General features: G+C 37.9%; 1 protein-coding gene across 1 annotated transcript; it reads left to right on the top strand.

Annotated features, from left to right (window-relative positions):
* Positions 1 to 27,211, top strand: CEP152 (centrosomal protein 152; the record flags this gene model as incomplete). Its single annotated transcript, XM_082488896.1, has 26 exons — positions 1 to 87; positions 2,811 to 2,911; positions 3,169 to 3,235; positions 3,459 to 3,803; positions 4,294 to 4,462; positions 5,188 to 5,328; positions 6,250 to 6,389; positions 6,687 to 6,887; positions 8,357 to 8,504; positions 9,795 to 9,886; positions 10,981 to 11,144; positions 11,990 to 12,197; positions 13,036 to 13,149; positions 13,272 to 13,402; positions 13,589 to 13,717; positions 13,862 to 13,997; positions 15,370 to 15,549; positions 16,085 to 16,357; positions 16,842 to 16,910; positions 17,244 to 17,894; positions 19,518 to 19,692; positions 24,132 to 24,213; positions 24,308 to 24,414; positions 25,178 to 25,334; positions 25,612 to 25,715; positions 25,959 to 27,211. 26 exons carry the CDS (start codon positions 1 to 3, stop codon positions 26,972 to 26,974), a joined length of 5,187 nt encoding a protein of 1,728 aa, XP_082345022.1. The 3' UTR covers positions 26,975 to 27,211.

Below are 27,211 nucleotides of genomic sequence, written 5' to 3'. Positions count from 1 at the left end.
ATGTCCCTGGACTTTGATAGTGGAGCTCTACAAACTCAACATGAAGATGAAGAGTACGACCAAGAGGATTATGCAAGAGAACAAGAGGTGAAAAAGAACAAATTATTTAGTCTGGAGGCTTGTCTATCTAGTTTATTCCCATTTTTCTCTTAAGTGTTTAAGAAAAAGAGAAGTTTTTATACTGTCTTTGGTAAGAGCAAAGCAGAGTGCAGACTGTGCTTTGCATGAGTGGCATAAAAAGCGGAGAGATACCGAGATGCTGCATCTTAAGAGTCTTTCAGTGTCATACGTAGTATCTGGAAGACGGTTACTCCTTGCCTATGCAGTAGATCAAATGCGAAGGGCTGTTGTCATCTATATTTTGTATTTCTTGACAGCTTTTTCACTTATTACAAATACTTAGAAAGCAACATCTCTCTCTCTCTTTCACTTGAACATTTGGTTAGTTTAGAAAAGAAGAATAATCATAATCAGAATTTTAACATTCTGATTATAAATGACATACTTTAATCTCTAGAAAAATATATTCAAATGTTTTGGGCTTTTTTTTTTTTGAGTTGAAATACTTTGAATGTTTCTGTTATTTTTGTTTCATAAAGAGAATTGGCAAAATGTGTGTTTAATGTGGACGTGCAGAATGGTTTCTTGCAGGGTGGTAAATAATGTTCGTGTCAGGTAACCTCCCTAATATATACTTCAGGGATCACTGTCTAGAGTGTAGGTAATGTAAAGACAAATGTTCAAAAAAATGTATAGTAGAACAATAGCTGTTTAGCTTGGGACGGTATTATTGCAAACACTGTAGGGAATCTGGTGTCTGTTCCAAAACTTTCTACCCAGATAAACAATGTTGTGCTTGTGCAGGAGAACAAGTAGTGAAATAATTGTAAGGTTATTACAGTGAGTGAGCAAGAGTGCAGTAATAGGATTATACGTTCAGAATGTTGAGGGGGTCATCTTTCATATAAGGAGAGGCTGGGAGAGCTGGGACTGTTTAGCCTGGAGAAGAGAAGGTTCATGGGGAATCTCATCAATGTGTATAAATGCCAGAAGGGAGGACCTAAAGACAATGGACCCAGGCTTTTTTTAGTGGTACCTAGTGACAGGACAAGAGGCATTGGGTACAGACAAAGCAACCTCTTTAGAATATGTTAGTGATAATCCTTGTAGGTCATGCATGTTTGAACTGGGAAAAGATGGGATTCACAAAATTACGTGTCATAGATATTTCAGTGGGATGTGACTTTTTAGCCTGCTAAAAGGCAGCTAAAACACAAGCTCTGCTGTGTTCCCTGGTCAAGATATGATCAAAGACTTCTGCATTAGTTTAAGTTTTCTGCCACAGCAAATCATGTGTTTTTTTTCTTGAAAGTGGGGGATCATGTGTAGTAGGAGAGTACTTCGACTCTAATATAAGAATTGGATAACCCTTACCCAGATCTGGAGGTCTGTGCTAGCTAACCTGGTAGGCTGAGCTCAGTTTAAATATGAACTTGCATGATGATGTTTTGTGAACTGTGTATGCGCTGCTTTCTCTTGACTAAGTTTCCGAAGCAGTGCAAGGCCAGTGAAACTTATGGTGCCTGAGTATGTCTTTGGTTACAAGTAGGGCAAAGGAAAGGGGATCTTTAGTGAATGGTGATGCCTTTCCTTTCCTGCTTCCTGGAGCTGAGATCTAATAAACCAGAGAGTGCCCTAATGATAGGGAAACTTCTTCGTGCCACTAGTGAATTTCTAGGAACAAACTTTTGGTGGTCTGCTGTCCTGTAGACATTTAGAAAAGTTGTCCTTAATTTCTTGTCTATCCTTTGGTCTTAGAGAGCATCTAAAATAGCATCTGAGGAAACATGATATCTGTAAGATAAACTTTTTGTAGATGATAGTCTTTTTTTTTTTGTGGGTGTTTTTTGTTTTTTAACAAAGAAAAGCTACTAAGGTATTTATCACGGGGCAGCTAATGTTTCTGCCCTTACTAACCCATGCTTTGAGAATTTGGAGAAAAACACGGTTAGGGTCCAGAAACTACATGTAATAACTCTGAATATATTGTGTAGTTCTCAAGTCACCCAGTAAAAAGGGCGTGCATAGCTCAGATCTACAGGAAGCTCAATATGTGGCCCTATATGAAAGCCTCTCTGAAAATTGGAAGAAGAGGTACATTCTATATGGAAATCATTACAACAAGTAAGTTCAGGAGTGTTTTGGTTGTGGGTTGTTTTGATGTTTTTTTTTTGTTTTTTTTTTCCTCTGTGGCACAGCTATATTTCCTGAATTAGAAATGGTGGTATTTTTCTCTGTTTGTGTCCAGTTTCTTGGTGACTTCATCTGAACACACGAGCAGAACGCTAATCATTGCAGTGATGACTTCTTGCATCTAGTTAACACTGGCTGGCAAGTTCTTATCTGGATTTCGATCCAGGTTCCTCAGAAAGGGCATGTTTTGAATGTCCAGTACCTCTCTTGCTTAGGGTTTAGGGAGGAGAAATCTTGGCATGATTATTTTGAAAATCATTATTCAAAAGTAGTCTGTCCTGGGATATGTCTATCTGGTGGTGTCTCCCTTACCTCTTTTTGGTACAGCTCTTTACTAAGTAAGAGTTTACCAGAAAAGTCATTAGGTTGGTACTGTAGTCTGTTAAGTGTTCTGTGGTATAAGTCTCTGTGAATTCCAGTGTTGTGAACTTTTCAATAGAGGAAGAAAAACAGGATTTTGTGCAAGTGGCCTATTTCACCTGTCTCTGTCTCTTTGGACTGAACTTGCATACATTCTTTTGAAAAATATATAATGAATGTTGTTTGTTCTCTTTCAGTTGCAACAACTATTGACAGACCTTCCCCATGATATGCTGGAGGACAGTGGAGACCAGCTCTCCAGCTATTCGGACTGTAGCATTCATGAGACTGAAGAACAGTAAGGCATTTTGCACCATTTTTTATTATTTATGTTGTGCTTTTGAGAATAGAGCAAAATCTAAGCTGATGAGGTGTGTAAAAGCAATCCAAGTAAAAGGGGAGCTGTAGTGCAGTTTGCAGTATGGTTTGTGTTCCATGAGAAACAAACTAGATGCCACTTAATTTAACAAGAAGCTTATTTGTTTTTTTGTTTTTTTGTTTTTTTTTTTTTCCTGAAGTTATAAGTACATAGCTAAGCTGCTTGTCTTTCTTTAGATTACATGAGCCTGTGAAGCATGATGGAAGGTGGAACGATCATCCATTGATAAGTGATCCTCAAAATGTAAGCTTCTATGAGCAGTAATGTAATTATTAGGAACTGCTTATTCATAATACTATGCTAAATATTATTTAAATTCATTAGAAAAATAGCTTTCATGTAGGTGATGTGTTTTGCTATTCATTTGAACTATTGGTAACTTGAGGGCTGGTAACCCCAGAAAAAGAGGGGTGGGGAGAAATCTGAGTTTCGAGAGAGCAATTCTAAACCTTTTATCCACTTATAGGATTATGAACAAGGACAAAAATTGTACACTGAACAATTCTTGTGTGAACAACAAAATGATCATGTTGAAAAACTTGGAAAGAATTGGAATGGCCTACATAATGATGAAGAGAAGAAACATTTATATGACATTAAAGAAGATTACTGTGGGCAGAATGGTCAAGAAGATCCTGATGATGTGTATCTTGGTACAGATGAGTTTAACGCTCCAAGTTGCTACCAACAGAACAATGTGTATCATCTTCCTGAAAACTTCAGGCCATATACAAATGACCATAAACCAGACTTTAACAATCAGCAAAGTAAAATAATAAATTTTCCAGATGCTCCAAAGGAACATCTTAAGGTATTCCAGAAGCTGATGTGTGTTTCTGTCTGTTTTGGAAAATTTTCACAGGTCTTTAACTACTGGTAGTAATATGTTTAAATGCTTTCAGTCTCTTATCAGTTTAAACAGTGATGGGAGGCTTCTGTAGTTTATTTTAAACAATGAAACATTAAATAATTGGATTTGCATATGTGCATGTTATGGTTATTTTTTAATCTTTTTTTTCTTGCTTTTGTTGGCTAGGTAGAATTTCATGGGCTAAAATGAATGTGATTCAGTTAAGTGTATGCTTACTGTAATGAAGTTGACACTTCACCACTATCCTAAAGTGGAAGCTTTCATGAAAATTTTTATCACACTTAAATGGTGTGCTGGATTGGAGCCTGAAAATGAAGAGCTACTAGAGCTCCTCTTAATGTCAACCTGTAAAATGAAAAATATTTTCATCAAGCAAGACTACAGTTATAGTTTTAATTTATGTCCTCTTCTGTATATATTGTCACAACAGCAATTTGTTGCATCTGACATTGTCAGTGGTCAATCACCAGAATCTTACAAAGTGACTTATAAACCGTACCAAAATGGCATTCATCAAAAAATTCCAGTAGTTCAAGAAGGAACCAGAAGAAATGAAGTGTTTGAAGATTTGCAACGTGAATTCTTGGGCAATGATGAAAGTAAGTGTTTGCTGTTTAGACTTGAAATAAAATTGTATGAGAAGTCCACTGGAAATCAGCAACAGAAAACCTGATGATTTCAGCAGATTTTCAGTAAGAGCATAACTGAAAGTATGTATGGTCTTTTATTTTGCGCTAAGCTTACCTTGGGATAGCCCTTACTCCCCCTCCCTACTTTATCTAGAAATCAGCTCTTTGATCAGGGTATTTGAGTTTCAGGCTATTAAAGATGTAGCTTTGACTGGTGAGACTGAATGAAATTATATCTGATGGCTTGATCTCAAGTCTTGCTGGCACATTGTCTTGTTTATAATATTGGAAAATGTCTTGCTATACCTTAGGAAACATACTTGGCTTGATACCACATTGGGCTTTTCTGTTAGGTACACTTCAAATAACAGAACTACTTTGCTTATTAGACATCTTGAAAATTTATAGTTGCCACAAAGACTTATGTGCTGTGAATTTACAGCACATAAACCTTTATCTGGGCTTGCTGTTAGGTTTGAATTGCCTTGGTAGTTCCTACAATTCTTTGGTCATTGCTGCCAGAGCAACTCAGGTGATATGAATGAAACACGGATTAAAAAATGATGCAATTTTGTGAACCAACAGTGAATTTGGCACTGTAAGAAAGTATCTTGGGGCAGGAATTACTTAAGATGATGACTTTCTTGGTTAGTTGACTGTGCTAACTTGTCTGTATGTTTTTTGAAATTTGGCAGATTCTTCAGAAAATATGCAGGTTCTTCAACTTCAAGTTCTAAATAAAGCAAGACAAAGACAACTGGAAGAACTTAATGAAAAGCTAGAGAAAAGTGCACAGCAAATTAGATATTTGAATCATCAGCTTTCAATGGTCAAAGGTAAAATATTTTGTACTAACTCTTAAGTTTTATTCATATCTAGCAACTCTTTTATTGTGAAAATTTGAATTAGGTTGTGTCTCTGTGGGTATTGATCATATTTATAAACTTACCTTGAGATTATGTGGACCTAACTCTTTACCCCCAACATTATTCTAAAGGAAATTCTCTGGATTGGTGCCTGACTGCATAACTGTCTTAACTTTTACTGCATTCTCAAGACTACTGTTGTATTCCACAGTCCCCATGTGCCAGGCATTAAAAACGTGCAGAAAAGCAAGAAGTTTGCCGAAGTATTGTGTTAAAAGTACAAAAAAATAAAAAAAAATCCTAACCCCCAATAGGAGAAGTGTACATCCATGAAAAAAACTTGTTTGTGCTGTCTGGTTTATCAAGCCATTTCCTGGACTGTAGGTAGAGAGAAGCTCTTCCAAAATTATCAAAGCTGTAGTGGAGACTGGTGGTTGTCTTGATCTGCCTTTTCTTTTAGGAACAGACAAAAAAAGGGTCGTGAGCTTAGGGAATTAGGATGCAAAAGGAACAAATGAGAGAGAAAATTTCAGCTGTCAACTGTTTTGCTGTGTCTTGGCTGTTCATCCAAGGGAATGACTTTGTTTCTCCCTTTAAATGGTGTAAGGGATGATGCTAGTTCCTAGTGTTGAGAGAATGGGGCTTGTTTCCAGTAGGGTTCTGAAGGTACAATATATTAGAGTGCTTCCAACTACCAGAGCGAGAAAGTGGTTACTGGATGGTGACTGACTGACTGATTTTGTTCTGTCTTCTGCTTGTTGCCCACAGTATGAGATGCAGGGCTCATAGCGAATGGTTCTGTAGAGAAGGGATACTGAATAGTCATGTTACGTGAAGTTGTTGTGTGGCTGGCTCATGTTTCTCACACAATTATTATGTCTCTCTCTTAAGATGAAAAGGATGGTTTGGCTGTTAGTCTTTGTGAGTCTCAAAAACTCTATCAGAATGGAAAGGAACGGGAAGTACATCTTGAAGGTCAAATAAAGGCCCTTGAAACTCAAATTCAGACTCTTACTACCAATGAGGAGCAGGTATTATAAATGTTTTTAAACTGTTTATTGTGGATGATCTCTACAGTTATATTTGTGGTGCATTTGCATTAAACATAAGTGCTATTCTCTTGAAACACTGTTCATGATCATTGCAGAAGCTGAATGTATGATGAATGAATAGGATACTTTGGTGGAAAATAGTTTATATTAAAATCCAGGCATTATCTGAGGTCTTCTAGCGACTCCTGCACAAAAAAAAAATGAGCTAGCATATAGAATACTGGAGCAAAACTAAAGTGTATGTAACCGGGAGCTACTTCAATACTGTTCCTACAGATATTGAAGCAATCCAAAGTGGCAGAGGTAGCCATGGAAAGCATGCAGAAGCAGCTGTTAGAACTTCAGCGATCAGATGCCCTTCAACGAGCCAGAGAACAACACGAGGCCATTATTTCATCACTCAAGCAGAAGTATGAAAAGCAAGTATTATCATTAGAGCAGAAACTTGATACTACAAAATCTGCACTCCGAGAGCAGGTGAGAAATTATTTTAGGATGCTGAGTACTGTACTGGAGAGGCTGTAGAGCTCCCTGTGTTTCCTAAACTGCACTTCTTGACCTAGAATTCTAATAACTCCTTCTGGAAGCTTCTAAGCAAAGAGCAAGGAAATTCTACATAAGTCTTGATATTATGAATCCCATGTGGTATGTTTTTATAAATATCTCCAGGCAGTTGTGAGCTCAAATTGTGAGTTTGTACATAGATGTAGAGAAGGCAAGAATTCATTGTGTTAGTTTAGTTTATTTCCTGAGCTTTCATTATGCACACAATCTCTTTTTGAAAGAATACTGGCAAATAAATCTGGAAAAGAAAAGAACTAATTAAGAAATGATGTTATATTTTTGCTGCAAGAAAAACTGTTTATTGAAGAGTCCATTGCCAAGCTTTAGTCTCAAAATGATCAAGGATGACTAACCACTGAACAGCCGCTTTATTTTAGAAGTACGGATTTAAAAGGAGAGGGTCAGGAGGAAAAGGCTGGCTTTAAGGTGGAGTTTGATAAGGATTGTATTACATGGTAATAGAGCTTATTAAAATTATTCTACCTGATGTTTTGTAGGAGTCTGTTACACTCTTAGAAATATTCAACCAATGTACTCTAGGCAGGCCTTAAATTGTCCTTTTCACTCACATAAAGGAAGTAGAATTAAATTTCTTTAATTCTAGGTCTGTAATATAAATCAACATAAATATGTATAAAAATACATGGGTAGTATGTTTGAAAAGGTAACTAGCACTTGCTTGTAAACAAGAATGAACTGCTACATTTCTGTCTTAGTACCACAACAAAGCTTACACAGCTTTGTCATTATCACAAAAAAAACCAAAACCTTTTTAGCAGTAGAATGTTTGAGGTATTTAAAGAAAGCTCTCCTGTTTTTGAGAGAAAACAGAAAAATCAAAATGCATAAAGATGTGGTACTGTGCCTCCCAGGTCTGTGTAGATAACTGTAAGTAATGCCATATGAAGGTCTACTTTGTATCTCGTGAAAAAACTGAAGTTCCTCGTTTACAGAGCATTGAAACTTGGAGCTTGGCTTAAGTTCGATTAAACTAAAATGAGTCAAACTCGGGCTTAATGTAAATAACATGAGGGCCTGATTTTTTTCTGCAGTAGACTAACTAATGTGATTAATTACAGGGGATAATCTGATGCTGAAAACTAACTGCTCTAGGAAATATGAAATGGTTCATATCCACATATGTTTATATACGAGTATACTTACTGTCTCTTAATGGAAACTTAACTTTGATACTGTAAGTGATGACTTGTCAGCCAAGGATAGCATTTGATCTGTGACTGATTTAGCTGGCCTCTGCCCCTGTAGGTATTAGATTGATTCTTTTTCTCCTGTGTCTTAGATGTGTTGACTCTTTCTATATCCAACACTGTCCTAGATGGCTAGGTGTTTGTAACATGAGTAAAAATAATCTCTCTTCCTAGAAAGAGCTTTGCAAAAATCTAGGAGAGCATGTTAAGCAACTTGAAAAAATGCTGGAGGAAACCAAATGTGAAAAAACTGAAATAATAAATCGACTGACAAGAAGCCTAGAGGAAAGCCAAAAGCAATGTGCAAATTTACTGCAAACAGGTCAGCCTTTTACTCGTACCTTATCTTTCCCTGCAGAAGTGGCTCCAGTTTTTTTGAAGTATGAAACTGCACATCTGTGTTCCTGTTGAAATGGAATCAACATCAAGCTAAACCATTTCCTATGCAGTACTTTAGTCAAACTTAAATGAAATTTAGTGAAGTCTAGACTGAAATGTAAAAAACAATAAAAATAAAAACAACACCCCCGTCCCCAAAAGTCCTAACCAAACAAAAAGAAACTACCAAAACCCCAAACAACAACGATTAAACTATTTTTATATACATCTTGGGCTGAGTATGCGTAAACTTAGTTTTGGACTAAATAACAACAGCCTTTGGGAGCAAGGCACTTATTTTTGTGTTAGGTGTTTGACCTGAATTGCTGTTCTAAATTCAAATCTCAACGAGAAAAGAATTGTTTTTCTGGCTGGAGGCTGGTTCTTGGAAACTCATATGAATAGGAATAGCACATAAAATATTCTGCTCTTTGTGTATTTGACTTGTGGCTACCTTTACACATTAAAGTCTTTTAATAGTACTCTGTCTTTTCATAGAATCCAAACATCTTAACTAAACAAAATGTCTGTCTTCCTGGATCCAAATTTAAGGGCATGTTCTGTTTGAGAACTGTGGTAGTCTGGAAGAAATGTCTCTCTAGAGAGAGCCTAAATATTGGGATAGAGAAGCAAAAAAACCTTATTGGATCTGTATCATGTAGTAAATAAGTAATTATAAATGTGATAGGATCTTTAAAAAGAGTGCAACTGCCAATTGAAGAATGCCATGATTTTTCTGGGCTATATTCAGCGAATGCCTTAAAGCAGTAATAAATTGTCAAACTGATAAAGCTAAACTTTTCCCCTGGGGAGGAGGGGAAGGTGGCCAGTTTTCCAAGGTGGTCCTGTTCCTGCTAAACTTCTGGCACAATTGCACAATGTCATTTTTTGCTTCTGGTGAGCTACAGGGAAAGCAAACATTTGGTGCATCTTGCTCCTCACGGTATGTATGTTAAAGCTGGAGAAAAACAAAGCGCCACTATAGTTCCCAAACTTCAAAACAAACTGCAGTTTCAATTGGAGACCTGTAGTAACCTTCATCTGCCCAATTCAGGCAGAAATATTCTTTCCTTCATTATTTGTATTTTCTATTAGTGAGCTCAGGGAGATAGAAACAAAGTAATGCCTATTACCAGAATCAATATTGCTATTTTAAGTCATCTTTTTCAGGTTGCATAGTCTTTCTTGTGTATTTGTGACTTGCTCTTTCTTTCCCTTTTCTTTCCTGCAACAGGCTCGATGCAGGAGACAAATCAGTTATGGTTTCAATTGCAACAAGCTCAGTCTGCACACATGATAAGCAGCAACATGAACAAGGCTTTGCAGGTTAATTAATTTTATTAAACATTTCACTGTTTTGATTTTAGGGGGCGGGCGTTATAGCTAGGAGTTTGGTGGTTGAAACTCTTTGTATTTGTTGGGGGGGAAAAAAGCATGTCTCCTTTCAGTAAAGGACTATCTACTCTTTATCTCCGTGTTGCGTGTTGGACACTTTTTTTTTTTTAATCAAAACACAGCATGGCATATGTATTGGCACAAATCCAGTATCACACATCTATCCTACCTGCTTATGGAAAAAGAAGAATGTAAATTCTATTTGCTGGAAATCTCATAATTTAGGCTATAGGGACACTTGGAGATGTTATATTCTGACGTTTACCTTTTGCCAGCAAAAGGGAATGCTAGAGACTCCTCTGTAAAATGAGTGGAAGTCTGTGTTTCCAGTTCAGTTCATATATCTGACTTAAATCTATCGTCTTGGAAATTATGAATCCTAATTATAAATTAGGAAAAATTAATTATGAATTAATTATGAAATTATGAATCCTAATTCTGGAACAGGCTGCCCAGAGAGGTTGTGGAGTCTCCCACTCTGGAGACGTTTAAAACCTGCCTGGACGCTGTCCTGTGCAACCTGTTGTAGGTGACCCTGCTCTGGCAGGGGGGTTGGACTAGATGATCTCCAGAGGTTCCTTCCAACCCTGACCATTCTGTGATTCTGTAATAAGTACTGAAGGTAATGGTTTGTTTTTCCAGCTATGTACTTTTTGGTTGCCATGCATTTTACTATACTAAGGCAGCAGGAAAGAAGAAGTAAGAGCAAAAGAAATAATACTTAACTTCATATATGAACTGTAATAAGAACAATAGGGAATGTTTTCTGTTGCTCAGTACATTCTAACTAATTTGTAGTTTTAACATATGCTTTGCTAGAGGTATCAAGAGTGATAGTATAAATAAATATACTATAAATAAATAAAACTAATGCTAGATGATTTGGGTAAATACAGCTAAATACAACTGTATTTAGAAAGAATAGATCCATGTACTTGTTTTCTTTGGAAGAGTTATCATGGGCCCGATGTGTTTCCTTGGAGTTTTTCTGAGCAGTGTAACTTTTTTCTGTCTCTTCCATTAAGGAAGAATTAATGGAACTGAAGGAAGAAATAGCTTTGTATGAATCTGCTGCCAAGTTTGGAGTATTCTTGAATGATGCAGGTGGAGAGCTGCATATGAACCTGGGTGATTCCTATGTAGATTTGGGAATTAAGAAAATTGCTGGAAAGAAACCAAGGTTCTGCAGGTATTGAGTGATTATTTTTTTAATTATATTTTTTGTTGTTGTTGAAAAAAATGTATAATTTCATGAGGATTTTATGTAAGTGATGGTCTTACTAGATCAACATGCAGGGGTTTTTGGTAGATGTTTGAAATATTGCTTGTGTTTCCGGGTAATCTGGGAAATGGTAAACTGGACTAATATCATAAATGGGATGCCTAATTGCTGCTTAGTTAATCTTCAGATTTTATAAGGACTCTGTTGCAGTTCCTTGGATTGTATGGATTATATGCATGGATACCTTTTTCATAGAATCGTCTAGGATGGAAGGGACCCTTAAGATCGTCGACTCCAAACATTAACCTAACACTGCCAAAACCAGCACTAAATGATGCCCCTATGCACCATGTCTACCTGTGTGGTTTTTTTTTTTTTTGTTTGTTTTTTTAAATACTTCCAGGGATGGTGACTCGACCACTTCCCTGGGCAGTCTGTGCCAATGTTTGGTAACCCTTTCGGTGAAGAAATTTTTCCTAATATCCATCTTAAATCTCCCCGGCGCAATTTGAGGCTCAAAGTTACTTAATGCTAAAGCTGCGTCTTAAAACAACCAATTGAGTTGTCTCAAAATACCTCATATCATGTGAGAATGAATCTTTTGGGGAACAAGCTGAATGAGCAAGTTTTCTGTACATTAATTGCAACTTGATGAAAAAGCGTATGACTTTAGTATTCACGTTCTCTCATTCTTTTTGTTATTACCTCTGTATTTCTGTTAGCATTAGTTGCTCTTCTCTTTGCTATCGCTACTTTTCAGATAAATGTTTTTTGTCTTTTAAATACTGAACTGGTTATGTCTTCCCTAACAGTGCCGTACAGAACAGAGACATGGATAAAGAGCTCTCTAAAGATGAAATTATTGTAGAATTAAAAGCTGAGCTGGAACGTTTATTGAGCAGTAATAAAATGAAGAGAAACCAGATTACTCAATTACAAAATGATCTTAAAGATTGCCAGAAGACATTAGAGCAATACAAGCAGTTGTTGAAAGCAGAAAAAGCTTCAAAAGAGTCAGAGGTTTGTTCTTTTATGCTTTTTTAACAGTAAAGGTGCACTGAATTTTAGTGAACAAAACCAACATTTAAACTTCTTATGAAAACAGACCAAAGAATTTACAGCTGAGTACTCATAGCAACTAAGTAAATCTGTCTTTGATCTTAAGGAAAGTGTTGTCATTTGGGTGATACAAAACAAGGTATCTTTGGTGAAAAAGAAAGAAATTGAATAGCAGAACTTGGGCACCATATGCCTTATTAGCTGAGTTCTGATGTGGTGGCTTACTTGCTTGTTAACGCTTAATGGCCACTCTGCTTTTCTCAGAACCAAATTTCATTGGATAAAGTAATTTTCTTTAGCTAGAAAAAGGTCTAATTTCTCTGAGAAAGCTGATAGTATCATTAGGTTATGTGAATGGAACATTACACAGACTGCCTTCAGGGGGCCTTCACTATGTAATCTGATCAACAAGGAATCTCTTTGATATTGCATCTCTCTTCACCCCATTATTAACTTCTCTCTATAAATTGATCTGACTTGTAATCTATACATTGTGACCTGGATGTTGGATAGGAATATAATATGCTTGAGAAGTGTGCTTTCTGTTGGATGATAGTAGTCATTCAGCTTGCAAACACAGCATCAAGCGTGTGCTTCCTTAAACCTACATGATGCTATGAGTTTCAAGAATTCACCTAGAATAACAGTGATACTGTTAGATCTTGCACTGCAATAATTTCCTTTTTTCTAATTTTTTCTAAGTAAAATTTTTATTTGACAGCTTGAATTTTTTTTTTTAAAGCATCAACTTCTAAATCATACATAACTTGAAAGATATCTTAATTTTGTTTATTTTCAGCCTGTCAAAAATCTGCATGATACTTCAGTGACCAGTCCTTTGGCTTCTGATAACCTTAAGGAAGAAGTTCTGAGACTCAGAAAGGCTAATGAAACTTTGCTGCAAGAAGTTGAGGTGAGACATAGATGCTGCTTATTCCTACAAAAAAAGCCCACCACAAAAAACCCCTGTGCTGAAACCTGCAATTAGAAATGGTTCTTTACAACCCACCTATTACTTGACCCTTGTTTGTCCAGAACCATACTTCGACTATTGAAGAACTGAAGGAAAATGAGGAAAAACTGAAAAGCTTAAATCAAGATCTCTGTTGTCAGATGAGAAAGATGGTTCAGGATTTTGATCAGGATAAACAAGAAGCCATTGACAGGTAAGTCTGTTAACTCTGTTTAGTTCTACTTGTGAACTTTTAGCCTGCATGTATAATCTTGTACCAGCTCTCTGGTACCAGGGGAGGTCAGCATTAGAAATTCTTACTTAAGATTAAATTGAACCCATTTTAGAAGGGGGGGGAGGGGGGGGGAATAGGCAGTGTTTTTCTCTCTTGAAATTACAGGTGTGAAAGAACTTACCAGCAACATCATGAGGATACAAAAGCACACTTTGAGAAAGACCTGATGGAGAGGTATGCTGCAGAAAAACAGCAGCTTATTCAAACTTACGAAGAGACAATCTCGCAGTTAAAGTAAGACTTACAATTTTTTCCACTTTTACTAGAACTTTCACATTTTCTGTCTGGCCTTCAGTACTAGTTACACTTTTTCTAAAGCAGATTTACTGTGCTGTGAGTGTAAAGACTAATTGATAATAAATAATCTGACTTGTGAAGGGCTAACATAGAGGAGCTGAATAGAGAGATGACTGCAGTGAAGGAGTGTTACATTGGAGTCTGTGGAGAGAAGGACACCTTGGAAGCTACTTTAAGGCAGAAATTTGAGCAAGAGCAGCAGCTGAAAGAAGAGAAGGTACTAATGGAAATACCTATAAACCATATAATTCCGGAACTCTTTTTAAGTTGCAGTATCCATAAGTATATTTAACTTTGTAATTGTTTGAGGAAGACAGAATCATAGAGTGGTTTAGGTTGGAAAGGACCTTAAAGATCACTTCGTCCCACCCCCCCTGCCATGGGTAGGGACACCTCCCACTAGACCAGGTTGCTCAAAGTCCCATCCAGCCTGGCCTTGAACACTTCCAGGGATGGGGCATGCACAGCTTCTCTGGGCAACCTGTTCCAGTGTCTCACCACCCTCATAGTGGAAAAATTTCTTCCTGATATCTAATCTGAATCTCCCTTCTTCCAGTTTGAAGCCATTACCCCTCGTCTTATCACTACGTGCCCTTGCAAAAAGTTGCTCTCCAGCTTTCTTGTAGGCCTCCTTCACACATTACAAGGCTATAAGGTCTCCCTGGAGTCTTCTCTTCTCCAGACTGAACAACCCTAACTCTGTCACCCTGTCTTCATAAGAGAGGTGCTCCAGCCCTCTGATCATCTTCATGGCCCTCCTCTGGACCCGCTGCAATGGGTCCATGTCCTTCTTGTGCTGAGGACTCCAAAACTGGACACAGTACTCCAGGTGGGGCCTCACCAGAGCAGAGTAGAGGAGGAGAATCACCTCCCTCAACCTGCTGGCTGCGTTTCTTTTGATGCAGCCCAGGATGCAGTTGGCTTTCTACTTGGAAATGGCTTTCTACTTGGATACTTGGAAGAGATGAAGCTATATCAGAAAATTAATACATGTCACCTATTGGTTGTTAAATTGACTTGCTATTGTGTCTCCTGGGGTTTAAAATATTGTGGAAGTAACCCTTTCCAATAGCTATTCGCTTTCAAATAGTCAACTTCCATAATTTTGACTCTTGAGGACAGCTCAATCAGCAGTGAGACATTTTACATTCATGAGTCACTTTCCAAAAAACTGAACGTCAATACAAGTTTTCTTCTCCCTATATAAAACTGATCTGAAAATACTGTGTTTTTTTTAAGTAATAAAGAATTAAGACTGCTATATTGATTTAAAACTTTGCTTTTCATAAGATATCAGTATGAAGTGACTAAAGTAGGTCAACTGACTTGCTAAGCAAGTACAGTAAAGATGTGCAGCTCAAAGTATGCAGGGAATAAAGATCCTTGATAAGAAAACTTATGTTAGAGCTATAGCCTATAATAACCTCTGATATCATGCCTTAAAACTCCTCCTTTTGAGAGCTAAATCTCTTGTCCAAGTGTCATCAGTAAGATCAGTGCACAGGCAATTAATCATCTGTCTCATGCATTCCCATCACTTTTGCTATGCCTTGCAGAATACTTTAAATTTTTTTTTCTTTTTTGCCTAGCTCAAGAAACAGCTACTAGAAGAAAAAGAAGACTCTCTTAATCTTCTGAGGACTGAGCTGGAAGCGAAACACAGTAGTTCCATGATAGCAGCAAAGAGGCAGTGGCTGGAAGAAAAAGAACAGCAGGTTGAAGAGGAAGTTGCATTAGCTAAAGTTCACTGGGAGAAAGAAGAAAAAGAGGTGTGGAACTTAAACCAGGGAGTTCCAATTTTTTTTTTTTTTTTTGGATGGTTTATTCTCAGAAGTAGAACTCATACGTAGATAGACTTATGCGTTGTTGTTCTGCCGTTTGAAGTGGCTTTTAAGGATCTGTCATTTTAGGAGTGTCTGAAGAAGTCAGTAGGTATTACACATACTGAAGACTTTGGGGGGAAAAAAGACCCCTAGACCTTGCAAAGTAACATGCAGAATGTCCTGAATGTCACAGCTGGTAATATGTTGGGAGTTTTCCACCCTGACCCCTGGGTGAATGGTTACACTTCCTATTGTTTCATTCAGTTATCATATAAAAGCCTTTTATCCTGTCCCATAGAAGAAAGCTGTGATGAGGAAGATGAAACAACTCATTCTTTACCAAACTCTGCTCTCTGAGCGTGGTTTTGCTCTTCCCCTATTAGGGAAGATTATTGTTGTAAACAGAGTTTTGTTTAATACTAGCGAAATTGTAGTTATTTGGACACTGGGAGATTTTCTTAAAAAATGTTTTCTTCCTTAGAGTAAAGAACAACTCTTTGCAAAAATAGAAAGAGAATGGCAAAGTAGGCTTGAAGAAATGAGAAGAACTGTAGTTGAATGTAGTGACTGCAGCAGCCAAACTGACCGAGTAACAGTTGTGGATGAAGCTTCAACTAAAGAGTTAAAAGGGATTGTTGAAGACCAGAGGCTGCAGATCCAAAAAGCTCTGAAAGAAAATATGGCCTCTGAAGAGGTCTTAAAAGAATTTGAAATAGAACTGGAAAATAAATACTGTAAAAATCTTGCCAGTCAGGTAACAAATAATTGTTCTGTCTGCCTGGACTCTGTGAAACTGCCATGTGCAACTGAGTTATCTAAGAAAAAAAGTGTTCTCTTCCACTCACTTTCTCTTAAGCTCAGTAGTTGATATTTGCTATATTAGAGATATATTTAAAAAAAAAAGAAGTTCTGAAGAAGCTGTAGCATGTAGCTTGCTTTTTCTAGCTGTTAATTTTTCACACAATTGGATAAGTTTTGCAGGGGTTTTTGAACAGAATCGAGCAAAACTGACTTAGAGTTTATACCACTGTGTTAAGAAAAAAAAAATTAATATTCATCATTTTGCTATCATTTTTGCATCATCAAATGCATCAGATGCTGCTGGCGTGATTCTTTTAACTTTTGTAAATATGGGCAATCCAAATTGAAGTCTGTTCTTTCACTGCTACATGAAAGTAACAATAAAAACGTATTTGGTGGTGGTGGTGACTGAAGTAGGTTTTTTAATCTGCTTATAGGTAGATGCAGCTTTAACCCAAGCTCGTGCCAGGTGGCTGCAAGAATTAACAGACCTCAAAGAGTACAAAGTAAATCTAAAGATAGAACGAGAAAAATGGGAAAAAGAACACAAAGAGACTGCAGCAAAGCAGGTAGCCTAAAATACTTGTATATGTGTATTGATAAACAGTTTAATCTCCTAAATCCCACATATTACTGAGCAGACATAGGTGGGGAATCATTAAGGAAAGATGTTTCTAGCGTACTCTTGTTCTGATCCATTTTTTCTCCTATATAGGTTTATATTTTTATTAAATGATTTGAAAATCCTCTCCAATAGAGTGATAATGACCCAGGGTTATATTTTATGTATATATAAAGGTATGTATATATTTCTAATGACTGTGTTATATATTCATCAGTTAGCCCTAGTCCTCTCAGCTGCTGAAGAGAAATGGAAGAAAGAATATGGGAATACAGACAAATCTGGACCAAGAATGAAAGAACTTGAAGAAAAAGTAATTTCTCTCAAGAAGGAATTGGAGCTAAAGAAAGAAGAAATCCCTGCAGCTATCAAAGCAGAACTAGCAAAAGCCCGTGCTCAGTGGAACAAAGAAAAGCAAGAAGAAATCCTGCAGATACAAGAGCAAAATGAGAGAGACTACCGATCATTCTTAGATGATCACAGAAACAGAATTAAAGAGGTACTTGCCACAGCAAAGGAGGATCTTGCAAAGCAGAAGAATGATCTCTCCATTCAGAAAGAGGCAGAAATTAAGATGTTGCTAGACCAAAAGCAGAGAGAATGGGAGGCTCAGGAAACAAAGAGACTGCAGGATGAAATTAATCGGTATGAAGAGAAGACTCTGGTTGAGCTTGAGTACTTGTTGACTGAAATCCATGAAGAACTAGTCAAGTGCACACATAGTAAGCATTCTTGGAAGGATCAGTGTTTTGATGCTCATGTTCAGTTAAGCCACCAATGCAAAGACAAACTGAAGGCTTGCTTACAAAACGCCTACAGAACCACAGTTTTCACAATTCTGGAAAAGAAAGAGCAAGAATGGAAAGAGGTAATATTTCTGTGAGTTGTAACTGACAACCAGAAAAGGGATTTGAGAAGTCAGACTCATGCCTGTTTTCTCCCTATATAAAATACCATGTAATCCTGAGAATCGGAGAATCCAACATTTGAGCTCATTGATAACAACAGTCCTTTAAAACGTAAGAGGACTAAATCTACCATTAGTAAATGAAAAAGGAAAGGATAGGTGTAGCTTTGACACTTCCTGTCTTTAAAGAAGAGAAAGCCAGGTTAGGAGTGTCACTCTTTAGTGTCAAGATTCATAAATTAAGGAGATGAATCCACCATATTAAGCTTATAGTCTGTTAAAGGCTCCTTGTGACCTCTTAAGGGGATTTGGTCATTAAGGCCCACTTTAGATTTTTGCACAGCTGCTGGGTTTTTTTTGGTTTTTTTTTTTTTTTGAGAAATGTAGTAGTTTGTAATGGTGATTGGATAGTGATTGTGGATCATGTTACTCTTCTTCCTTCCCCCTTCTGATACAAATAAAGATGAAAACAGTAAATCCTTTTTGCAAATTATCTGTAGTAGAACTGAAAAACTGAGAAACTGATCTTTCTCGGGAATAATAGTCTTACTTAAATTTATTGTGGCTCTAGGAAATCCTTTTCAATGTGCCTGCCCAAATGAGAAAAGACCTCCTACCCTCTTCTAGAAGAGTTTGGGGCTAGGGAGAATTCTGTCCCAAAGCTTCTGTTTCTGTTGTCTTGGCAATACTTATGCTTGTAGTAAGTTTTTGATTATGGGGAGCATCCCACCGGAAATGCCATTGCCACCAGCATTTAGCAGCTGGGGAGTTATCCAAGAATAGGACAGAGAAAGAAACTGTCTTGTTTTTCAAGAAAAGGCAGCAATAGGGGAAAATGAGTATGAAGTGATTTCTCATGACAATTTCACCCAGTTTTTTAGTGGCAATATGTTTCTGTTCAGGAAGTGATCCTTTAAAGTTATCTTGTCATGAGTTATTTTCATGATGGTAAAGAGAATTGAAAGGTTTTTTACTACTCCTGATGCATCTTCTGTAATAGATATGAATGTCTCTTGGTAAAGGGTTTTTAATATGCCTTTGAATTTCAAAATGTTGGTTGGCTTGAGCCACCTTATCCCGTGAAGTCTTTGTAATTTCTTAGTAATGTCTTCTGTTATGCTACCATAATAACAACAAACAAAGGAGTTACATTTTTCGAGATGACTTTCCTGTCTCTCTGCTTCCCATATTTGTGCAGAAACCCTAAATGGGGTCCAACCCATTTTTCTGCTGGATATGTCTTTTAAAAACCAATTTAGCTTCAACTGTTCAAAGACACTGTGTAGTTCTGCAATGTTAAGTGCTACTGACATTTCCAAAGTAAAACTCAAGATAGCCAGCTACTGCTGTTGCAGTGAATTACACTAAGTAAAACTTGCTATACTAGAATACGTTTTCCTCCTGATTTGAGCTGCAATCTACAGTTCTATTGCAGGCTTAAGGCACCTGCGTTACAGTTACTGAAGCTACTTGGTGGCCAGGGTTGCTTGTTTTTATGCATAACATACTACTTATCTACTTTAAGACAGTCTGGAACACGTTTTTTTTGTGTTGGATTTTCAGGAAGTGTTTTTTCAATTGCAGAAATATGAAGAGCTACTGAGTAATGTAAGTAAAGAAGCATGCTCTTGCCTGAAATGTGGTGAAGGAGAAACTGGGGACGTGGCAAAACCTCCTGTGTACAGTGTTGGACACCAAGCAGAAGCACAAAGGAGGCTAAGAAGACAGCCACCCTTGCAGGAAACTGGAACAGACAAAGGTATTTGGTTTGTTTGCAGTCTGGCAAATTGTGTACCATCAAATTAAGCTTGTTAGTAGCAGTCTTTAATAGTCGATGTCTTATGTCTAATTCAAAGTTAGTGAATAATTAGGAGACAGAGGAAGATGCAGTTCTTCTGACTGTAAGGTTGTTTAATCTTGCATTATCTTGTACTATGTTAAAGTCTCAAATCAGGTAACAAACGGTACTGGTCTTCAGCTTACTGATTTAATGCTAGGCTTTGAGGTTTAATTTTATTAAATGCTAGTAGCTTTCTGCTTTTTAAAGCCATTCTTCCGGAATAAAGAAATAGCTGCTATATCTGCTGCAGGTGTAAATACTGGTTGTGGACATGAACACTAATAATTTTGGTGTGTAACGGCTCATAAGCAAGCCAGTGTTATCAAAGATTTGAAGATAAAATTATACTACTTGCTCTCGACACTTGACAAGACAAGGAATTCTTCATTCATGTAAAACATTGTTGTGTCAGGAATTATACTTCACTTGGCATGGTAGTTTTTTCCAATTGTTTTGATCAAGAATGTAGTTGAAAAAATGTGACTCCCTGGATGATGTTTCTCTCTTTTCCTGTTTTTGTTTTTTCTCCTTCCTTCCTTCCTTCCCTTCTGCCTCCTGTATATACTTTAGCACTGTAGCTCTTCCCAAAGATGTCACATATACCATTCAAAGCTAGAGACAATATAGCTGGGGAAAAACTTCATGGGAGGCACAGAAGTCTCTCTGGGGCTTTCTGTTTAGTTTGAGTTCTTATGCAATTGAAAAACATAAAGCAAGAAAACCCAAGAGAGTCTTTGGCTTTATGCCTATAGCGTGGCTTGAATTCCTTCAACACCAAAATAACAAACCATCTATAAAACACAAAACAATACAAGCAGTGCAGCTTTTCTGTCTCTAGAGCTCCCTGTCCTGGCCATAGGGAGCAGCCGTTGCTCTCCTGGAAGTAGCCCAGTCTTTGTGAATTTCTTAACTTAACTAGACTCAGCCGCATGTGAGGCTTCCCAGCTGGGAGAATCTCCTTCATCTGGCTCTGAAAGACCCTGCTTGGCTGTTGGTTTTTTTTGTAGGGTGTTTTTTTTTTTTTTCCTTTAAAAAGAAAAAAATCGACCTCCAAGTCTTGTATTGCTGACTGGAGCCTCAAATCATCACTGATGTGAGTGCATTGAGGCTGTGAGGGCTCAATGACTTGATAGATGCTGCTGCACCTTCTAAAATAGGGTTCCAATCTCTTGTGATTATTTTGATTAGACTGATGTGTTATATGCTTTCCAGCAAGAGAAAGACTAAGTAGAGCACTGGAAATGGTAAGGTTGGGCTTGATTCTCTTTTTTTGGTCCCATGGTTGATGTATAACTTTTTAGCAATTACTGTTGCAGGTCAGAAATATACAAAAAGGAACCTTGGGTTTCAGGAAGTTTTTTGCTGTGAACACTGCTGCCAGGAGCTTGAAAAAAGAGAGACTGTGTGCCAGGACTTGAAAAAAGAGCTGGAGATAGCCCGCAAATATCTTCAGCTTGCTGTGAAGGAACATGAAGCTAAGTCAGAGCTAATCCAAGGTTAGGATTGTTAGTCGCCTAAAGACAACGTTGAATAGCTCTGCCTAGCTGGCTGCATGAGTCTTTCATCTGTTGCATCATTTAGTTTTCAGTGGCTGGAATGGGTGTGTGTACATACTTAAAAAAAAAAAAAAAAAAAAAAAAAAAACACAAAACAAAAACACAAACAAAAAAAAAAAAACAAACAAAAGAACACACACACACCCCCCTGGAAAAAAACCCACAAACTGACCTGCCCCCCACCCTCTTGGCTGTAGACATTACTTACTGCTTTATTGCTTTAGTACTCTTTTCATGTGTATCAGGAAAAGTATAGAGGAAGACTGAACACGTGGCAGAAGTTCTTTGAATATGTGTACTTGTGGATCCTGTTGCCCGTGAAGGTTATACAGATAATGCATGTGTGTGCACATACACACATATGCTTATAAATGTGTATGAGTCAGGGAGGTCTTTAACGGTCTTCTTTGGGGCTGTACTTCTACTATGCACATACTCAGTCCCTGTAGTGGGAGTATAAAGACCAGAGCAGCCCCAAATATTGGTTCCTCTTGGAACCAGTAGTAGTAAGCCACTGACCACAGTTTTCTTGTATCTTCCTGCAGTTAAGAACAATAGCTTGAAGCTGTACTTCTGTTTATTTTCTTTCTTTTTTTTTTTTTTTTGGTAAACTTTAAAGTAGGTTTTAAGTAGGTTTTATTTAGTGTCTTTGCCTTTTAAATCAAGATGTTCTTTTTCCTTTGTGACCTTGAAATGAGAAATACAGGACAGGTGACTGAGAAAAGGTCCCTAGTCCTTAAATCTTTCCTATGTGACAACTGTCTCTACCAATGATGGATATGAAATATCTGCTCTGTTTTTGGAAGGGTCACTGAAAAGAAGGCTTCTGCTTGTAGTATGGAAATAAGGCTTTCTGTAGCTATTTGTGGTGGAAAAAGATCCCCTCAGCTGTATTGAAGTCAGTAGAGGCCTTTGTTTTAAGGAGCAGAACAAAGAGAACTGTTTTCTCTAAAGGAAAACATGGTGGTGATTGAATGAAAGGATCATTCTCCCTGCAGTGTCTTAATCAGTTGAAGCTGTACACAGTAGTGTTCAGGGCATTTTTTTCAGGCTCTCCTTAGAGCATGGCAGGAATTGGGCTTGCTGAAGGTCCTGGTTCAAGAGAGGGCTCAAACTGCATCCTGAGGGTCAGTAGCTCTGTAGAATTGTTTGAGCATGCCTCAGTGAAAAGTCACTGTGGCCACTGTAAGCAGGTTTGGCAAATGGTCAGCTTGGAGAGAGCAGATGTGAGGCAGTAGGTTGTACCAAGTGACTAAATAGTCTTGCTTGCCAAAGGCTGTGGTTTGTGTGAGTTGCGTGAGGTGGGTTTTTTCCATTTTTTTTCTTTTAGTGAAAAGTCTGTTGCCTGCTCTAATAATTTTTGTGCTCAGTGAGGAGGAGTAAAATGCTATATATTTATAAGAGAAAGGTTTCTCCCAGCTTGCAGATGCGTGAGCAAGGGCATGTGGTGGGTAAGTTGCACAGACCTGCATAACGTTTCTGTGTTCTTTTGTCAACAACTATGTAGTTTGTAAAGTTCCTCGGAGACTAAAAGAAAGACTGAAGAATAGTAGGAGGTCCGTTAATGAAAACAGAGGCTACTGCTGTCACCAGGGTCATCACAGATACAAGTCTCAACTGCTAAAAATTATATTCACACCACAAATCAGGATCTCTGAAGGCCATGAATTGCTTCTATCTGTATTCCAGGATGGCTGCTTGCTTTTTGCTTTTCTGTGCATTATCTTGGAGATGGAAGAAAGCCAAACTTGTCTGTGCCATTCCCAGGGCTCAGGTCCTCAATCTACCTATGAAAACCTTGATTCTTCCAGAAGGAAGACTTGTCTTTAGTAGACATGCCCTCCATTGTGTGGTGACAGTCTTTGTTTTCCTTAGACCATGGTTCATATGAGAACTGCTGTGGCTGGGTGCAGTGGAAGTACTGCCAGCACTCAGTGTAGTTCAATTCATGTTGGATTTCTTTCCTAAAATAGGAAAGCTAGTAATCAACTGTTGATTTTTATGGGTCTAGCAAAGTTTATGCATCAGTTCTTCAAGTTATGGTAAATACCCGTACCCTTTTTTAAAATAATCATTTGCTTAGATTAGATTAGATAGCTAATAAATAGGTTTTAAGGTTCTTTAACTTTCAGGAGATGACCCACAGGTGGACTGTCTGTATGCCATGATCAACAGTCTTCAGTATTAGCCTGCAGACCTACCCTTTGGGCTTTTTCAGCTCCACTGTTCTCATTCTCTGTGGTGGCTCACTATTATATTTATATGCTTCTTAGTAGCATTCGGCAGAGTTCAGCATGGAAGTCCAGCCTTTCTCTGCAGTACTGGCTTTTGGTTATAAAAAACCAAAACGAAACAAACAAAACCTCAACCAAAACTAACCAAGTTTTATCCTTTAGCTCTCCACCCCAAAGAAGGCACAATTGCTAACCTACAGACTAGTAATTCTTTTCCAATGTTTGTCAAAACAACCCTTATTTTTTTTTTTCCTGTCCTTTCTCTACATGTGCACTTGATATATCTAAAGTTTTGCCTCCTGCATAGTGTTAGTAATGACATATGAAGGCTTTAAGCTTATTTAATTACTGTATGAGACTACTTTTATGTTCAGGCTTCGTTGGAGGGTATTGTGGTTGATTCCTATGTGCTTGTTACTGCAAGAGATGTACATCTGATGATGCTTTGTGACATTGAGCTCTTATACCAGAGACAGCAGTTTATGTAATAACTTCTGTTGAACTCAACTTGAATTTAGAGAAATGCAGTGAATTATGGTTCATCACTGTTGGGGTTGTGTTTTTATAGAAAATGAGAAGGTTCTAGAAGCTCTAATTGCAGAAAACTCTGAGATGAAGACTAAACTGAAAGACCTGGGAATATCACCAAGGTATTAAAAAAAAAAAAAAAAATCTAAACGAGCTGATTATCTTTGTAAGATATAAGCTGCTTTTCTTGTACAGTGTGACTTACGTGCATTTCAGGTCACTGTCGAAGGGAGGCGTCTCAAAACCTTGTACATCCTGTGACTCTGTGAAAGGGCTGGAGGAAATGCGTGCTCAGTACATTAAAGCTGTGAGCAAGATTAAGTGTAAGTACTTAAGTCTTAGTTAAAAAATTAGGAGAGCAAAATAACTTCCTTTGTCGCTTCCTCCTCCTTCAGCCAACTTGCACAGGAATCTGATGGCCAAATTGAATGAGGAATACACTTTTCTTTCTTACTGGAGTGAATGTGAGAAATGGAATTGTCACCATATCTTGGACAACATTAATTGTGATGGGTGAAGCCTTGTTATGCCATCTTTGCTTTGTTGCGCTGTATCACATCTTTTAAAGTAGTAAAGTGCACTTTGAGAACCGATCTTGTTTCTCCAGCAAACAATCTACCTACCCTGCAACTTGTCCTGAGGGAGAATGTGCTTTTCTCTGCTGTATCCTGCCATCTGGCTTAATCAGCAGTCTTCTGCCTGAGGGAAGAGGGTTAAGTGTGGTGCCATGTCTTACTTGAGTGCAGCAGGCCCCTGAATGCCAGCTGCATTGCCATCGAAGAATTCCTAGACATGAGTTTTACCAGCCAACATTCCTCTCAAATCCCTGTGCCTAGTGTTTTCTATTGCTGCTGAAGAAGCAGAATTGAACAACTGAATTCCTGTCTGATGCTTCATATTGACCTGCTCTGGTCTTCAGTGGCATTTGTCCAGTAGGCAACACTTGGCACAAGGATTTGGGTGGAATGTTGGCAGGTAACTCCAGGCCCTTGCTGACTTGTTCCAGGTCTGCTAGACAATCCCAGTTTGCGGTAGTGTTTTTTCCACATCTGGGGGAAAACTGGTACTAATGAAGTGTGTTTGTAGGTGATATGCTTTGTTATATCCGTGAAAGTAAGGAGCGAGCTGCTGAAATGATTAAAGCTGAGGTTTTAAGAGAGCGCCAAGAGACGGCACGGAAAATGCGCAAATACTATTTGACATGCCTTCAACAACTTCTTACTGATAATGGGAAACATGAAGGGTAAGCTCAAGTACATTTGGAAATTACTGTTGCTTTTGAAAGAGGTGTGTAGATGTTTGTCTGGTGTTTGTCCACCTTGGAGCAAACAGTGTCTGACCTAAAGTCCTGCCAGTCTGTTCAGATTGGTGTGGGGTCACTGCTGAGCAGTCTGGCATACTGTCTCTTCAGCATTCTTTGACTCTTGCTAACATTACCTTGAAGTAAAATGCAGAGTTGAAAAGGAATTAACCTTAAACTTTAATATTATTTTTTTTTCATGTTCTGCAATTCTTGGCAGAGCTGAAAAGAAAATAATGAATGCTGCCAGTAAGCTTGCTACAATGGCTAAAGGACTTGAAACGCCTCTTCGACACATTCCCCAAAGCAAATCTACCCGTTCAGGTATGTTGGATTCTATAGTTGTTTTCTTCTTGATCATATTGATTTAATGCATGTAGTAATGCAAACGCAGATGGAAAGTGAAGCACTATTTATTTATTAGCTTGCTAATGGAAATGTAAATATAAGCTGCTTATTTTGCCAATGCCTGTGATTCTTAATTTAAAAAACAAACAAGAGAACCTAGTTTTTCTTCCAGCATTAACATTTCCTTCAATTAATCTATTTCATTCCTTCCTTTCCTAGCTCTGCTATTAAATTCTGATCTACCACCTGGAGTTGAGTACTCAAAAAGAGATAATATGCTTCAGGCTAGGTCAAACCATATGGAAAGCAAATCATGTGGCGAAAGCATTACGCAAAGAGCCAATGATGAAGTTGTTCAGAAACATGTACCACATGATTTGAGACAGCGGTTTGATGCAGTGCAGACTGAAACTCAACATATGCTTCATGAAACAGTGACTTCAAATATTCAGAACAGGAATAATTCTAAAAATCTGGATTGTGCTTCAAGAGTTGCTCTGCCAGAGTTTTATCCAACTGAAGATGGAAGAAGAGAAAAACATGGCCCCATTGTAAATGTAGACAAAGGACTCCTGTATGCTGCTAGTAATATAACACATCAGAATATTCCTCCATCTGCTTTTCAAGTAACATTAGAAAATACGCATGCACCCAGCTTTATGAATGGCCACACCATCTCTGGGCCAACTCATCATATACTTAAGAGCAAGAATGAAAGAACAGTTTTGAAAGAGGATAAATGTACCCAGTCACGTGGGAAATGGAAAACTAGATCTAAAAGAACTCTGGAATTTGATTGTCAAGAAACTCCAGAAAGGGATGAAGGAAGCTGCAGTGAATGGAGTTCTGTGAATGGAAGCCTGCATCTGGATTGTAACGATATGCCTCTCTTGTATCCTGAACAAAAAGCCAGTACTGATGTCCAAGCACAGACTGCATACTCTGAAGAGTTTCCTCACATCAGGTCATTTTCCCCTGCAGATGAAAACATTACTTCTTGGAGAGACCTTACTAATGGCAACAGCAAGATGCTCAGCGCAAAAAGCAGCACTAAAGTTCACAGTGGAGGCCACCTGATAACAAACCCGGAGCCTACTTCATTCCTCAACTCTGACAAATCAAATTCTGCTGTCACACAACTCAATGTATTGCCAGATTCAAATGGAGGGAAATGCTGCAACAAATGCTTTGAAAAAAATGGTGTGGGATCCCCGGTCTCGTCAGCAAGACAGTAGTTTTGATAGCCCACTTTCTAACTCGAATCAATACCAGCGATTCCTTGTCTGAAGGAAAAAATGATGACTTGATATTTAAATAAAAGCGTGAGGATTGGGGAAAACCTGTTCTACTGTGTCCATTTCATGATCAATGTTACACAATTTGTGTTACGGGAAGAAATTCTATAAAGTTACTTGAAATATTAATGCAGACTTCTGTTTACCTTTGTAATAACACTTTCATAATTGTTTATA

Source organism: Vanellus vanellus (genome assembly GCF_965231255.1).
Source record: "Vanellus vanellus genome assembly, chromosome: 11".
In the NCBI taxonomy this organism is placed as follows: domain Eukaryota; kingdom Metazoa; phylum Chordata; class Aves; order Charadriiformes; family Charadriidae; genus Vanellus; species Vanellus vanellus.
Note: the sequence above shows the minus strand (reverse complement) of the source record. Positions and strands in the feature narration are given on the sequence as shown.